Source organism: Heterocephalus glaber, unplaced genomic scaffold (assembly GCF_053883595.1).
Source record: "Heterocephalus glaber isolate CG9 unplaced genomic scaffold, H.glaber_assembly_v1.0 deba00000122, whole genome shotgun sequence".
NCBI classification, from domain to species: Eukaryota; Metazoa; Chordata; class Mammalia; order Rodentia; family Bathyergidae; genus Heterocephalus; species Heterocephalus glaber.
The window spans coordinates 88,701,684-88,718,259 of record NW_028258138.1 but is presented as its reverse complement, the minus strand read 5'-3'; the positions used below and the strand labels follow the sequence as shown (position 1 = coordinate 88,718,259).

Sequence of the window (16,576 nt, the reverse complement as noted above, 5' to 3'; positions counted from 1 at the left end):
AATTTTGCCCCAGGGTCTGAGTACCGCCTCACACCCGCCCTGCTGCCCTGCTCGGAGCGAGGCCTGGCCGTACAAGCCGCAGGCTGAGGGAATCCAGCTTCTGCCCTCGAGCCGGCAACCCAGCATGTCCTCCGGGCTGCCCGGGACACCTCAGCAGTCACTAACTTGTCCTCCGCCTCCGGGGCCTCCGAAGACCGCGAAGCTTTTGGGCGCTGGGGGCGCGGTCCCGCCGGGGCCCAGCTGAGGGAGCGCGAGCGCTGCGGGGGGGGGGCGGGGACAGGAAGGGGCTGGGCTTCGCAGTGGGCGCTTCCGGTTCCGGCGCCAGGAGGAGGGCGCGCTGCTAGTGCCGCCGCCGTCGTCCGTCAGTCAGGCTGCGCCCGCGTCTTCCGAGGCCGGTTCCGTGGGACCCATCGCCGTTGCTGCGCCGCGCCGCGGGCTCGGATCCTGCCAGGTGAGGGTGCCGCGGGGATGAAGGGGGCACGGGGCGGGGCGGGCGGTGGAGGCCCCGGGACTCGGCCGGGCGCGGGCCGCGGGCTCCCGGGGGCCCGGCCAGCAGCTCCCGTCCCCTTCCCGCGCTGCGGCCCGGTTGCCCCGGAGGAGACGTCGAGGTCGCTGACGTCAGGCGGGCGGCCCCTCCCCCACCCAGCGCCCGACCCGCTCCGAGGCCGGTTCGCTCCGGCCGATCCCGGACGCCTTTGTTCCAGGGGCCCCTCGGCCCGACCTCTCATCCTCGCCGCCGCCCCACTCATTAATGTCTCCCGGGAGGAGGGAGAAGCCCCGATCGGTGCTTCCGAGATTGGCGCCGCGGATCGTGGGCATCGCGACAAGTAGAAACGCTGCTCCCGGAAGCGGTGTCGGCCTGCTCGGTCCCCGACCTTCTTCCAGGATCGAGCAGTGGCCTCCAGACCGCCGATCCCGTTCCTACAGCAGTGATTTTAACCGGATGGAGCCAGTGCGGCAGCACGAACTAGGCCCCACCGGAGAAAAACGTAGTATTGCACCGCACTGCTAGAGAGATACACACTTGGACACCTAGTGCTGGTAAAGGCGGTTTTGATTTCGAGCCCTCACTACAGGCTTAGCCTGTGGAAATGGTTCGTGATTTCGTGAGTTCTTTGTTCAGTAGTACTACTCTGGGGGCAGGAAAAATTAAAATTTTACTTGCTCATGTCTCTCTGAGCCCCTGTGCAAACCTAATTTGCTTCAGAAACAGATTTCAGTTGAGTTGAGCGCGTATTGGAAGTTCCTTCCAGGAGAATCGGGGCTCACTGTAGTTCAGGCTGGCCTGGAGACCCCAGCTCGCCATGTGGCCCCAGCCTGGCTTCCAATTCCCGCCATCCTCCTGCCTCAGCCTCCCGAGCGCTGGGATTACAGGCGTTCATTACCACGACGGGCCAGGAATTTATATGTTCTGTAGAGGAGAGCAGAGTCCGGGCTGGAGGCTGTACCTCGGGAAAGTGTCAGCCTGTTGGAGGCCCTACATTCTATCCCCTGTAGCAGGGAAAGAAAAAACCCGCAACCACAGATGTGTAGATTCACACTAAACAGGGATTGATAAAAACAATAAGTAGCTTCAGGTCAGATTTTGCCACCAAGTAAATTGTGTGCCAAACTTAGGAAAGTTTCTTTTGAGAGATTTCTGAATTGAAAACCACAGACAGGCTTTGGAGCTATTACAGGGTCTGGAGAAGATGTTTGTTGCTCTCTGCAGCAGTGATTTAAGAGCTGTTTACGTAAGCAGATCTGGGAGGTGCGTTTTTACCTTTGAGCCTTGGAGATTGGGCCGCCCCAAGTCTAGCCAGCCAGTGAGGAGTTGCAGTTTTATCCAGACAGTCTGCTCTTGATTTTGTACGTCCACAGCAGGAAGAAAGAATTTGGTATTTGTTGCCTACCCACTCTTACGCGAAGTGCTTGATGGGGTACAGTCCCCTTCCGTCCCCACTCAGCATTACTGGCCCATCTGTGTAGATGGAGAAAATGAAATTCATCAGGTAGCTGTTAAGCTAAATGACTCAACGCTGTAAGGTTTCTCTGCTAAATGTTACTGTCACTTTCTTTTCTTGGCATTTTCCAACCAGTCTCAACTGCTTCTGCTTCCCCTCAGCCAGTCTGAGCTCCCTCTCGGCTCTTCTGCAGTTCTCCTTCCCCCAACTGCTGCTCCCTTGTTTTTCTTCCTAGATCAGAGACGCCACCTCTCCGAATGTCCTTCCCATCCTGCTCATGTCCCCAAAGCCCTGCTCTGCCTGGCTCATAGGTTCCAGTGAGTGTCTGAATAAAGGTACAAGGTTTTCCTGGGAATTTTAAATATTCAGAAACTTTCCATCCCAGTTGGTTGAATTACCCAACATAAAAAATGGAGTATAGTCTAATAAAATACCCAGTACCAAATCTAGCCTATTTCTGATTGAGAATTTGTTTTCAATACATACCATCATCTTCCTTCCCTTTACTAAAAAAATGACAGGCATCCGGGCTGCCTTAATTTCCTTTAGATGTGTGGGTAGCACCTTATTGAACTGCTTATTAATTATCTGTGAGGTAGCAAGGACTCAGAACTGACCGCGGGGAGGTGCGCCTTTGCGCTAGGTGTCCAGCCTCTGACTGCAGCATCTCACACCAACACGGCTCAGCACCACGACCTCACCCTGAGCCTCACTTCTCAGTCATGACTGTGTGACACACAGGGAGTTGGCTGTCCAATTCCCTGTGACTCATTATCTTTTGCATTTTAGTTGAAAACTTGTTCTCTGGATCAGAATTGTTCCTGTCCGGCACAGCGGTGCGTACTGTGACCCCAGTGCTCTGGAGGCTGACAGGCAGCCAGCCAGGTGACTGGGCAAGGCCCTGCCTCCCAGAATTAAAGGGGGAGCGTCTCGGTGTGAAAGCCGGAATGCACTCCCCAGTACTGAGAATTACAAATAACTGTTCTTGCTGCTCAGAAAATTATTTTTCAAATGATGGATAGACCACCATCAAGTGGTAATGGAAAGTTTTGCAAATAGTAGTTTTTGAGTGTTGGAGAAAGAAGAAAATGAAAACATTTGATTATAAATTTTTTTTGACAAGTTCAGGTTTACCTTAGCCTCATCTTATGAATAAGCTTACTTTTTAGAGTAGGTTTTTAGGCAGTGTGGAGGTTTTTACATTCTTCAACTTTGCTCTTGTTGAAGTGCTGACGTCCAGCCCTGATTTTTTTTTTTAACCTTTTTCAGATGAACAAATGTGTACCTCACAGAGCAAAGTGGAATGGTTTAACCTCCACCCTGTTTGTTTGTTTGTTTGTTTGTTTTGGTACCAGGGATGAACTCAGGACTTTGCGCTTGTGAGGCAGGTGGCGGAACCACTAAGCTAAATCCCCAGCCCCCTTTCTTTTTTTTAAAAGTCTCACAAAGACACTAAATTGCCCAGGCTGGGCTCAGACCCAGAGTTCTGGGATTACAGGCATGAACCACCATGCCCAGCTTACTTTTCTTTTGAAGCAAAGCTTTTATCGGTACATTTTAGATATACATAATGATAACATTCCTCATAGGGAATTTGTACCCGCACCTGACATATCTTGCTTTTCTTCCCACCCCCACCCTTCGACCTGTCTTTCCCTCATTTACCAAAGCTCTGCAGCCTGAATTTCATAGTGAGACTGTCTAAAAAAAAACACCTTTCAAGGGGCCGGGGATTTAGCTCAGTGGTTTCGCCGCCTGCTTTGCAGGTGCAAGGACCCGAGTTCGATCTCTGGTACAAAAAAAAAAAAAACAAATAACACCTTTCAGTATCTGAGATGACCTGTTTCTCTTCTTTGACTTGTCACTGTAGTAAGACATTAAAATTCTTTAAAATTTTATTTGTAATTATGATTTATCATGAGAAATAATTTCAAAAAAGGAAGGAAGGAAGGAAAGAAAGAAAATCTGAACTCAACGATAGCCCAGGCTGGCCTGGAGCTCACTGCCAGCCCTCCTCTCTCAGCCACCTGAGCGCTGAAACATTCGTTAAAAATATGAAGCTCCTGTCATTAAGTTGGAATTGTGGTGGAGATTGAAGCTCTGTGTAAGAGGCTGAGCTCTGCTGTCACCCAGCTAGGTTGGAACCTCTGCTCCGCTGTCACTGCTCTAAGACCATAAACCCGTTAACTTGCTAAGCTTCCTTTTCTCCAGCCTCAGACCCTGGTGATGCTAGAGCTTGCAGGGGAAGAACTTGCCTATTCTATGAAAAACCTCGGGTAAATCACAGTTGTCATCGGCAGCCGTGATCTTAAAGATGGCTTGCCAGATTAGTTTACAAAAGTGAGGTTATCTGGTGATTATTGCTCAGAAGAGTCGGTTTTAGACAGGAACTCAAACCATAAACATACTATAAGAAAACAAGGCAGTTTTTAAGAACATCTTGATGTGAAGAAGGCCTTTGTACCTACATCACAAATTCCAGAAGTGTCTTGTAGGGAAAAATTAATAAGCCAAACAAAATTTAAACCTTTTAGTACCAAAAAATACCATTCAAGAGGTAGAACAGTTTAAAAGGAGGGACTTGGGAAGAAAGTTTTTGGCCCATTTGTTTCTTTCCTTGATGTCTTACAAAGCAGCGAGGGGAAAAAATGATTTACTACAAAGTAGTGAAATGATCAAAGGCAGAAGAGTAGCCACTCCCTTCCCCTACTTATGTAGAAGTCGAAAGACAAGCGAGAGAGACAGTGAGGGCTGGTGGTTGGGAGGGCAGGAGCAGATGTTCCAAAATAAGGGAAAGAGATATCTTGTTTGGGGCCGTTATAGGGCGGGGAGAGTCCTCACACACCTAAGACCTGTACATCCTGTTGCTCATCTGCTCTGACTTAAAAATTGATGGGGGTTTCTCTTGCATGAAAAACCTGAGACTATAAGAAAGGAGCAAATAAAGGAGAGATGGGAAGGAAGGAGAGGAGAAGGGGACCTGGGTAAGGTGGCGGGGAGCAGGGCGGGAGGCAATAAAAAATAATCATGATCCTATATGTGTGTCATTGCAAGTCCCCAAGAGAATGTGACTATGATTCATAAGCATATGCTAAAAACTGATAGGGCCTTCCATCATCTGCCCCGCAAACACAAGGTCCTGAGTTCGATCCCTGGTACCCCCCCCCCAAAAAATTGATAGGGCCAGACCTGCAGTGCAGTGCTTGGTACTTCCCTACCACACACAAAGCACAAGATTCACCCTGGCGCTGAAGTGAGTAAAACGTGAAAGGTAGTCCAAGGATGTTAGCAAATTCACAGGAAAAGGAATACGAGTGAGGTGCTAAGTAAATATTCTATCTTCCACTTACAGAAATGTAGGTAAAATAAGATGCCAATTTTTAACCTGTCATGATTTAAAAGTTTACAAATTTAATATCCAGAGATTTTAAAAAAGAAAGGAGTGACAGTGTAAACCATATGGGCTTTGCAGGTAGATTTGGGGTGAGCTTGTTGCCTCCAAATCCCACTTCTGGGCCTTTTTCGTGATCATGATTGCACATGAGCAAAGATAAGTATTTAGAGATGTCACTGTCCAGAGCAGCCTAGCCTGCCACAAAGATCCTTTGGATGTAGGCTGAACTGTATGGCAGGCTGGGCGTGTTGGCACACGCTTGTAGTGCCAGCTACTAGGGAGGCTGAAGCAGGAAGGTCAGTTGAACCTAAGGGTTCAAGACCAGCCTGGGCCACACAGTGGGACCCCATGGGTAGATAAGGAGTCATTTTTATCTGATGCACAACCATTAAAAGGGGTGACGTTGATGGAGTTATATCAGCTTCTATGGAAAAATTTTCCTCTAGAAGAAAAACACAAGACATAAATGGTGTAGATTCCATTTAAGTAAAAATGTGTTTATGAAATTCTTGCGGTTTCTATTGCTATTGATCTCCAATTTCATTGCACTATGGTCTGATAACATACAGGGGATAACTTCAGTTCCTTTGCACTTACCTAAATATGTTCTATGAGCAAGTATGTGGTCTGTTTTGGAGAATGACCCATGTGCAGCTGCAAAGAATGTGTATTCTGATTTGGTGGAGTGGAACACTTTGTAAACATCTGTTAAGTTCTTTTGTTCAAGAGTTTGATTGAGTTCTAGTATTTCGTTGCTTGTTTTTTGTCTAATTGATCTGTCTATTTGTGACAGTGGGGCATTGAGGTCCCCCACTACTACTGTATTAGAGCTTAATTGATTTTTCATGTCCATTAGTATTTGTTTTATATAGTTGGGTGCACTAGTGTTTGGTGCATAGATATTTATGATTGTCATCTCTTCCTCTTGGATTGTTCCCTTTACAAGGATGTAGTGTCCTTCTTTGTCTCTCAGTGTTGGTTTGAAACCCACTTGATCTGCAAAGAGGATAGCTACTTCTTTTTTTTGGGTTCCTGTCGCATGGCATGTATTGTTTTCCACCCTTTAAGTTTCAGTTGAGTTTCTTCTTGAATTAAGTGTGTTTCTTGTATGCAGCATATTGTTGGATCTTGCTTCTTGACCCATTCTGCCAGTCTATTTCTTTTGATTGGTGAGTTGAGACCATTAACATTGATGGTTATAACTGATACGTATTGACTTATCATTGTCATAACTTTTTTTTTCTATTGGATTCTCCCCCTTTGCTTTTAATTTCTTGTCCTGCCCGGTGGATTCATTCTGCTGGGCTTCCTGGAGTTGTGATCCTCATTGTCTTTTCCTAGGATACTGTCTAAAATTTTTTGGAGTGCTGTTTTGGTATTCATGAAGCTCCTAAGGTGCTCTTTGTCATGGAAGTATCTTATTTCTCCATCAATTTTGAAAGATAGTTTTGCAGGGTACATCAATCTGGGTTGGAGGCTGTTTTCCTTTAGGGCTTGCAATTCTTCACTTCAAGCTCTTGTTGCCTTGAGGGTTTGTGTTGAGAAGTCTGCTGTGATTCTGATGGGCTTTCCTTTGTATGTGATTTGTTTCTTTTCTCTCACTGCTTGTAGAACTTTGTTCTTCTGTTGGGTTTCTGGAATCTTAACAATTATATGCCTATGTGTAGATTTTTTTTGATCAAGGCTAGTTGGAGTCCTATATGCCTCACTTATCTGTATGTCAAGTTCTTTTCCCCTGCTTGGGAAGTTTTCTGCCATCACTTCTGTGAACAGTTTTTTTATGTCATCTGCACTCTCCAGTTTCTTCGTTGACTCCGATTCATCTTATGGTATTCTTCTTTGCATCATCTAGCAGCTGCTGGATTCATTTCTCATGGTTCCTTACAATTTTAAAGCAATTTTTCTTTTCCTGGTCACTAATTGCAATCTTATCTTCTATATCTGAAATTCTGCCCTCACATTGGCTCATTCTGCTGCATAGACTTTCAGTGGAGTTTTTAATCTCCTGGAAATCTGTTTGCATCTGTTTTATGGATTCCATTTGTTTCCTGTGTTGGGATTCCATCATGTTCCTTAGCTCCTTTTTTTGTTTTTTGTTGGGTTTTTTTTTTTGGTACCAGGGCTCAAACTCGGGTCCTTGTGCTTGCGAGGCAGGTGGCAGAACCACTGAGCTAAATCCCCAGCCCAGCTCCTCTGTTTTTTTATCTGTGTCCTCTCTAGATTTATTAATCATGTCTTCCACTATGGGCACAATCTCTGCTGTTATGTGAGAAATTGTTTCTGCTTTCATTTTCTCCAGATCCTCTTGTTGCTAGTTCAGGGAGTCCAGGTGGTTGAGTATCAGAGTGTTCCATCTCAAGTTTCCCTTTGGGCTTGCTGTAGGTGATCTGGAAGTCTGGTTCTGAAGCTTGTTTATGTGTCTTCTCATTGTGACGGGGCGGAGCGGGGGGGTGGGGGGTATTTGTTGCTGGTCCCAGTGCGGCTCACCTCCTCTGTGCTGGGAGCAGTGGCACGTTGGCCTGGAAGCCTCCTCTGTCCCATTTCAGTAAAAAATGTTGTATGCCTAGATAGCTCTTTTTAAAAGAGTTTATAAGAAAAAAAAAGAGTTTATAAGAGGGCTGGGGATTTACCTTAGTGGTTCTACCACCTGCCTTGCAAGCGCAAGGTCCAGAGTTCGGTTCCTGATACCAAAGAAAAAGTTTATAAGAAGCTGGGCATGGTGGCTCACGCCTGCAATTCCAGTACTTGGGAGACTGAGGCAGGAGGGTCGCTGTGAGTTCGAGGGCAGCATGGCCTAGTGAGCTCAGGGCCAGTCTGAACTACAAAGGAAGACCCTGCCTCCAAAAACCAAAAAAGAGTTTATAAGAAATGCTAGATACTCACTTTGAAATTTTCTTTCTTTTTTTTTAGGAAGATGTCTGATGAGTTTTCGGTAAGTTAATATTTTTACCCTTGGTAAAGATTTTTGGCACTTAAGGAAAAACATGGTCCTAACTGGAGGCCACTTGTGTCTTTTTGTGGTACTGGGGCATCAAACCCAGGACCTTGTGCATGCTAGGAAAGCCCTCTACCATTGAGTCGCGTCCCCTGCCCTTCCAAGTCTTTTAATTTTAAAAAGATGCTTTCTGTGATGCTTGGATATTTTGGGGCGTGTGATTTTGATAGGTGATTTTCCTTTATTTATATACACTGAGCATGTTTGAAAATGTATTCAGAAATATCTGCATCTTGAAATGAAAAATGTTTGTGTGACTTTTCTTGTCTTCTTTTACCATTATAGTAGTAATAATCCCACTGTTGTTGAAAATCATTTCATACCGGACACTGTGTTCGGTGCAGTGTATAAGCTCTCATGGAAGTCTCAAGTTAATCCTGATAATGAAAACAAGGGTGTGTGACTTTCATGAAGTAAAGCCAGGCCTCACTTCCAGATCCCGACTATAAATTCCACCCTCAATTCTGTACTGATGCATTAGCACAGTACAGAAACTAAGCATTGGGTGAATGCTTGGATTTAGAGGAGTTGAGCTTTTTCTGAAAATTTTGCACTCTAAAGTTGATATGTAAACCAGGCAAAGTAGCACAGCCTGTTATCTCAGCACTTGGGAGGCTGAGGCAGGATCCTCGCTGTGGGTTCAAGGCCAGCCTGAACCACGTAGCAAGACCCTGTCTGAAAAAGCCAAAAATAAAGTTGATACTCAGATGAACACCTCAAGTCTCCTGTTAAATGCTCAGCCTGTGGAGTGGCTGTGTATTAAAGCTTCTCATCTGACTGACTGGCTGATCTCCTTGGGTGGTGATCACGCGTGGCTGACTTGTCCCAGGAGATGAAACCCACCTCTCTGTCTTCCAGTTGGCAGACGCGCTCCCCGAACACTCCCCCGCCAAAACCTCTGCAGTGAGCAACTCCAAATCCAGCCCAGCGCCCCAGGGCTGGCCCAGCTCCAGCCCCTGGAACAACCCGAGCGCTCCGCCCTCCCTGGCGTCCGGACCCCCGCCGAGCGTGACACCCTCCACCGGGCCTTTTGGAGCCACACCCCCAGGAATGTACCCCTCCGTGCCTCCTGCTGGACCGCCCCCGGGACCCCCGGCCCCCTTCCCTCCGTCTGGACCCTCGTGCCCCCCGCCCGCGGGCCCTTACCCCGCCCCGGGCACGGGGCCGTACTCCACCCCAAACATGCCCTTCCCGGAGCTCCCCAGGCCCTACGGCGCGCCCGCAGACCCGGCCGTGGGCCCCTTAGGTCCGTGGGGCTCCGTGTCTTCTGGATCTTGGGCGCCGGGCATGGGGGCGCAGTATCCCAGCCCCAATATGCCCTATCCTCCGGGGCCGTACCCCGCTCCTCCGCCCCAGGCCCCGGGCACAGCACCTCCCGTTCCGTGGGGCTCGGTGCCACCAGGAGCCTGGGGGCCACCGGCACCATACGCCGGCCCCGCAGGCTCGTACCCCACACCAGGACTCTACCCTGCCGCCAGCAACCCTTACCAAGTGCCTTCAGGACCCTCTGGCGCTCCACCGATGCCTGGTGGCCCCCACGTGAGTGTCGCTTGGTTATTTCCCAGCACAGCTGAGTTTGTCTCCCACTCGGGAGGGAAGGTTAGAAAGCCTTTCAGACTTCTAGGAGAGCGACTGTGTGAGTAAATCTGCAAACTTGAGGCACAGCATTTAAAAGGATGAGGGCAGAAGGGTTCCCTGTACTAAATACAGAAGGGAGAATTTCCCAGGGTCCCCGAGACTTGTGTAGAGGAGTCCTGTTCTCCGCTGCACCCCGGGCCAGCCCTGGCAGATGCGCTCCACTGGCTCTTTGGTTGCATGTGGGTTTTTTTAACCATATGGTTTTACAATATCACACCAATGCACAGGTCAATAAAAAGCCATCTCTGCCTGTCTGGCGTGATGCAGAGATTTCTAGAGGCCCTAGTTCAGGCAGCTCTCCCTGCTGTTTCTCAGCCTCAATTCTGTTAAATTCCTGGCAATGCTGAACTGTTCTTCTTGCTGATCCATTTACATGTCTTTTTTTTAGTACCAGGGATCAAACTCGGGTCCTTGCACTTGCACAGCAGGCAGTGAAACCACTGAGCTAAATCCCCGGCCCTACATGTCATTCTTTCTGTCAGCCAGGCAGGGGTCAGCTAGACAGTTAGGTTGAGGAGCCTCTCTTTGGGGCTGTGGCTGATTAGCAAAGCACCCTACTTCTCCATGAAGAATGCAAGTACACATCTAAATGCAGAGTTAACGTTTCTGCTTGGGAACAGAAAAGATCTGTAAACTCTCAACCCAACCCATAGGGTAGCTGTAAAACAGCTGAAAGTGTCCCCAAAACTTCATTCATATAAATTCTTGCTATGTTTATTCTCTTAAAAAAGAAAGGTTTTTTTTCAAAGTAAATGAGATTATTTGTTTGGACTTATTAAGCAATAAATTTATTATAAACCACAGCAAGGAGTTAAACTGTTTACAAAATCTCGAAGTTGACTTTCTTTTTTCTGTTGCAGTCTTACCATTAAGTTAACAATGGACGAAGAGATGACGCTTTGCTTTTTGAAGTACATACATGTGCACATGAATGCATATATAAAAACTCCCAGTCTCTCTATTAGAGGGCATTCATGAAAGAACAACTCTTGCGCCTCTCAGAAGATATCTGCCTCTTGTACTTGGATATGTAGTGCATCGAATGGATACAATCAGATGTAAATGTAGAAGTAAATTGAGCAGATGTGATTTTTATTTGGCTTTCATGGAAAGTTAAAGTGATTATATTGAATAGCTCATTGCTAAATTTTAAATTTTGAAACCACACACTTAAAAATGTAAGATAAGGATTATTGTTGAAATAATTTGCCAGTGAAGTTGTAGATTCTAGGTATTTTTCTATAACGTCTTTTACCCCTAAATAACTGAGAGGTTTGTTTTTTTTTTTTCGGTACTGGGGATTGAACTCAGGACCTTGCGCTTGCGCGGCAGGCATCAGAACCACTGAGCTAAATCCCCGGCCCTAAATAACTATGAAAACAATCACATTTTATTCTAAATAAATGATGCCCCTTAGCATTTTGAGCTGCTGTCTGTGGATTAAATAAATCTAGGCATGCTAGGGTTATTTTTTGGATATACATTGTCAGGTGTCACATTCATCATCCAGCCACCGTTCATCTTTATCCTTGAGCTATTAGTAAAAATCTTTTATGCCACATGGGTCACTAACATGTGCCATTTATGAAACTGGTTTTTTCACTCAGTGCTGGTGATGGAATCCAGGGCCTTGCACATGCGAGGCAGGCTTTCTACCACTGGGCTCCTCTCCAGGCCTGACTTTGTCCTTTTAATCCAGGCCACGTGTGTGTCAATTACATTCTTAGAGAACCAGCGCTGTGCTTGACGGTGGATTGTGAGGTGTATGTTGTTTTGTTTTGTTTTTTGGTACCGGGGATCGAACTTGGGTCCTTGCGCTTGCAAGGCAGGTGGCAGAACCACTGAGCTAAATCCCCAGCCCATGAGGTGTATGACTGGGAAGAGCTCGAGGAAAGAATTCTCTCCTTTGTTTTAAACCTTAAACAAGTAAGACCTAGGAATTGCTTCTTCCAAGTGATTTTAATTCTCGAAGAACCTAAGGCAGATCCCGTGCCAGGCTCTTCCCTGCAGCCTCCCTGTCCCCCCAGTTCCCCAGGAGCACAGAGACTGGCACACACGGGGCTCTGTTAGAGCAGAGCAGTTGTGCTTGGAGAGCCCAAGTCAGACAGGCATGGCAGCGTCTTTGTGCAAGTGGAGTCCAAAGCTTACCTGTGTTTCAGTCTGGTTAGGTCATGTCACTGCTCTTGCAGTTTCCCCAATCTGTGAAGTGTTCATGGCTGACAATTCAGTTCTTTGTTGACAGGCAGATAAATAGAATTGAGTATCCTCTTTGAAAAAGTTACTTTAGTTCTAACACTGAAAATAATAGACTGTAGATTTCCACAGCTGAGTTTGAAGCAGTGACCATGTCGTTTCGATAGTGTTTATAATACAGAAGAGCCTCAGTAGCTTTTTGCCACCTTGTCTTTGAGTCAAAGTCCTAGGCTTGGGGTAGACGTGACCTTATTTTATCAGATAACATTTTGAATGTATCCATTGGGTCTCTAAAATGTATTGTGAATTTCTCAGATGCATATAAGAAAAGATTTATGCTGGAGATGTTTTTACTTTGAAATAAAATATTCAGTAGTTTACCTTTCCTATAATTAAAATGTCAATTGCTGCCCATACCATGGTTTGATAGCTACCTCCTTATAAGAAAATAAGATAGTCACCTTTGAGAGGAACATTTAGCATTCAAGCCTCCTTTAAGTAGTGGATAGATCCTGTGTTCAGAATTGACCAAGGTAGAAACTAATTTGTTCAGATAATATCAGATTGACATGTTCTTAGGCAGATCTTACACAGTGGCAAAAGTAGACAGATTGCTTTCACTTCTTTGCAAGGACCGATGAGAGCTATTCATAATACCCTAGAACAACTCAGCGCAGCCCAGCCGCCTGTCTACAAGCCGGGTAACTAGGTATCCTACATAGTTAAATTACCCATTAGTCAGTTAACCAGCAGGATAGGAAGGAAAGTGAGGTGACAGCAAAGATACCTCTGTTCATAGCTATCTTGGTTGTCCTGCCTTGGAATACATTAACAGCTCTGGCTTTAGATGCAGGATTTAACATAACGCTAAGGATATAGAACAGAAGGGTTAGCACATGCCAGAATCTATAATCATGGTGTCCATGGTTACAGGAAAAAAATCTTTTTGCTAAAGGATTTGAAGGGCCATAAACCCAAGATTTGAGACACCACACCCAAGAGGAGAGAGTAACTTTGCTGGTGACCCATCCTGCCCACTGTTTGCTGACACGGCCACGCTAACCATTGGCCTACCTTCCTCGCCTGCGGTGGTGGTGGACCTGCAGTTAGCTGGCAGCATCTCGGTTCCTCTTGGGCACTGAGCCAGAAAGTGCTTTCACGATCAGGGTAGAGTCAAGAAAAGCAAAAGCGTCAGTGGACAGATAGGAAAAAGCATCCAGAGGATTTTCCCTTCTTTCTAAAGGAACACTGGTTTCCAAAATAAGTCAGGCTAGGCTGCCATTGGTTTATGGAAGACGGCTTGTTAGCAGGCAGGCTCGGTCATAATGCAGATTATAGATATGCTGATGTTTGGGCTTTAGACAAGAGTTTTTAAATAAGTTTGATTGAGATTGTTGATGCGTTCTGAAGTTAGTCTTAGGTTTTGAAATGCTGAGCCCCAAAATGACCATGCAGATGAAAGCCTAGCCCCAAGTCCACATCCCCACTTAGCAAGAATGCTGCTCACAGGAAGGCTTCAAACTCTGGACTGTCTGCTGCATCCCTGCCACCTCTGAGTAGTGATGTCGTGGTCATCTGGGAAGATGCACATTCTCAGGCTAGGGACACCTCACTCATCTGTCCCTTGCACTGATTGTCTTCAGGCCGAGAAAGAGGTCTCTCAGAGCAGTCACCACCGAATGAGCTCTCCGAAGTCAGCTCGCCTGCGACGTGTATTACCTCACAAAGTTAGTGCTACACCTTTGTCCTCGAACGTAGGCTCTGAAAACTCGGTTAGATGAAAGCAGCTCTGCTCCGCATTGCACTTCGTTGTTCTGAGCAGTGCTGTGTCCTCCAGCGTCAGGGCTGCGGGCTCTGGAAGTGGGCCTAAGGCCAGACTGGCCTGGAGCACATGGATCATCTGCTTAGGAAGGAAGTGGTGGGGCTCCGCTCAGGGAGGACAATCGGTAAAGCAGTGCAACAGACAGCCACTGTTCTATTTTCAGAACTCTGCCAAACTGAAAACATTTGCCAAACAAAACAAAATTTGCCAATACAATAAAATGAGCAGTATTAGAGTACCACGCGAGCTTCTGGCCACAGAAAACATCTGAGGACTTCACGCAACAGACCAAGTGTCTGATCCTGGTGCTAGGCCAGAGGCCACCCCGTCTCCAAAGGGACGTGCTCTTGGGGACTTTTGAGTTCCCACCCACCCAGGCTCGGGACCTGGCAGGGAGCAGCAGGACACCTGCTGCTGCGGGCTCTAGTCGGGCGCGTTAGAAAGGGCCATGCGCTCACAGGTTTCTTTCACTTACACTATTTTCCAAGATTGCCACGTGATCACTGCAGCCCTCCAGTGTGCAGACGAGTGGGAGTCTCCTCTCCCGGATGAAAGCTTGTTCACTGCCTGTGACTTAGGAGCAGATGTGGATTTCTGGCCATTAAGTAGACTTCTTATGTGTGCTCTATATAAAAGTTTTATAGTTTTTTCTTTCTTGTAATTGTGATTTTTTTTCATTGGCTTAATAACAAGTTTAACGTATGTAACTGACTTTGCATTTTAAGTTAAACTGCCCAAAATGTGATTGGAGACATACACATTTGTTTGTATTACGAACTGGTAGAACTGTAAAGCAATCTGTTTGTAACGTTAGGTTTCATTACCTGCTGCTGTATTTGTAAACGACAAATGTTGCTTTAAGAAGTAATTATAATTAGGAACAGACTATGGATGTGATACTTGATATTTTTTAAGATAAACTTGTTTGCTTTTGTGTACTCTACCTGTAAGCTTTTTTTAAAAATGTATTTTTATGGTTTCACAGTTTTGCCATGTATTTTATTCACCAGGCCCAATTCAGGGCTTCCAAAGGCAAGTCCAGAGCCTCACTGACTGCAAATTCATGGTCATAAAGAAAACAAGGGGGCCAGGGATTTAGCTCAGTGGTGCCACCGCCGGCCTCACAAGTGCAAGGACCTGAGTTCGAGCCCCAGTACCAAAAAAAGAAAACGAGAGCTGGGCAGGGCAGCACGCACATTTAATCCCAGCACTTGGGAGGCTGAGGCAGGAGGATTACCACGAGTTCAAGCCTAGCACCCGCTGTGTAGCAAGTTTAAGGCCAACCTGAAACATAGCAAGACCGTCTCAAAAAAAAGGCCTGTAATACCTCCTGCGGGTGACCTGCATTCACTAAGAAATTTAAATAGAGTGCCTAGAAACAGCCTTCCTCCAGAAACATCCCCTGGCATATGGTGTCCACTATGACAGTCGCCTCCTTCCCTTCAAGGCGAGGCCACTGTAACCGTGTCATCCGTGGATGTGAAGTGGGGTCCCTCTTCTCTGCCACCACTCCCAGGTTCTGTGATAAACAGTGACTACTTCCACGCTGGCTGCTGCACATTAAGTGAGGGCTGTAGTCAGCCTGCTGTAGTTGACCATTTCCTTTCCAATGCATGTGCCAGCCTTTCTTGGAACTCCAGTGTGAGTGAGGCTAAGAATGAATGAAAGCCGGTATGGTGGCGCACACCTATATTCCCAGCACTCAGGAGGCTGAGGCAGGAGGATCTCTGTGAGTTCAAGGCCAGCCTGAGTTACACACTGAATTCAAGGCCAGGCTGGACTGCATAGCAAAGCCCAGTCTCAAAAGAGTGGCATGGAATCAATTTCCTGTTAGTATCTTCCACAGACCGCTGCTACAGATGCCCATGTCTCCCAGCTGAGGTTTGCTTCAGTAGTAGAATCCTGAGCCACCCAGGTGCTAAGCCGTCAGCAATGTGAAGGAAAGGGGAAACTGGGAATTTTGCTGTTCTCGCTTTGGTTACATTTGGTGTCAAAACTCATGTGGTGTGATGGTTATTTAGCATGCCTTAAAAGGTGGGTAAGTAGTTTTAAAGATAACTTCTCTGTCAGGGATTTAGCTCAGTGGTGCTCTGCCTGCCTGGAAAGAATAAGGTCCTGAGTCCGATTCCCAGTACCAAAAAATAAAAAGTAGCCTCTTTATTACTGTTTTGAAACAGAGTCTCCCTGTGTATTTCAGGCTGGCCTTAGAACTCCTGGCGACCCTCATGTCTCAGCCTCCTGAGTGCTGGGAGTACAGGCGTGAACCACCACACCCAGCTAAGACAGTTCTTGCCTGCATTTACTTGATGGAACTAAGTAAGGCTGGGTAGTTGTGGAGGTTACACAGCTCCCGTGATGTGGAACTGGGGTTAAAGTCCTGGGTGCAACGCCACACGCATTTAAAGTGCCTGGTGAATCATCACACACTTGAAGTGCTGGGTTAGAGTTTGAGCACTGCATCTTCATCATCAAGGCAGAAGGAGATGAAAGGCGTTGGCCAGACACAGGGTCAGGACGTAGGATGAGGATCACCCCGGGCCGGAGGCACAGCCAGCACCCAGCTTCGGTGCAGGCCAGGCCGGGGGTCCCAG

At 46.9% G+C, this 16,576-nt stretch overlaps 1 protein-coding gene across 4 annotated transcripts; it reads left to right on the top strand.

Annotated features, from left to right (window-relative positions):
- The first annotated feature begins 292 nt into the window (after positions 1-292).
- On the top strand, positions 293-14,967 carry Mapk1ip1l (mitogen-activated protein kinase 1 interacting protein 1 like). 4 transcript variants are annotated; one of them, XM_013074606.3, is made up of 5 exons: positions 293-451; positions 2,179-2,260; positions 8,248-8,269; positions 9,191-9,871; positions 10,831-14,967. In XM_013074606.3, the coding sequence occupies exons 3-5, from the start codon at positions 8,252-8,254 to the stop codon at positions 10,840-10,842; spliced, it is 711 nt and encodes a 236-aa protein (XP_012930060.1). In that variant the 5' UTR covers positions 293-451; positions 2,179-2,260; positions 8,248-8,251; the 3' UTR covers positions 10,843-14,967. The 4 variants fall into 4 exon arrangements, with proteins under 4 accessions (XP_012930060.1, XP_012930057.1, XP_004835551.1 ...); XM_013074603.3 differs by having other exon boundaries at positions 2,179-2,278; XM_004835494.4 differs by lacking the exon at positions 2,179-2,260.
- Positions 14,968-16,576: the final 1,609 nt, after the last annotated feature.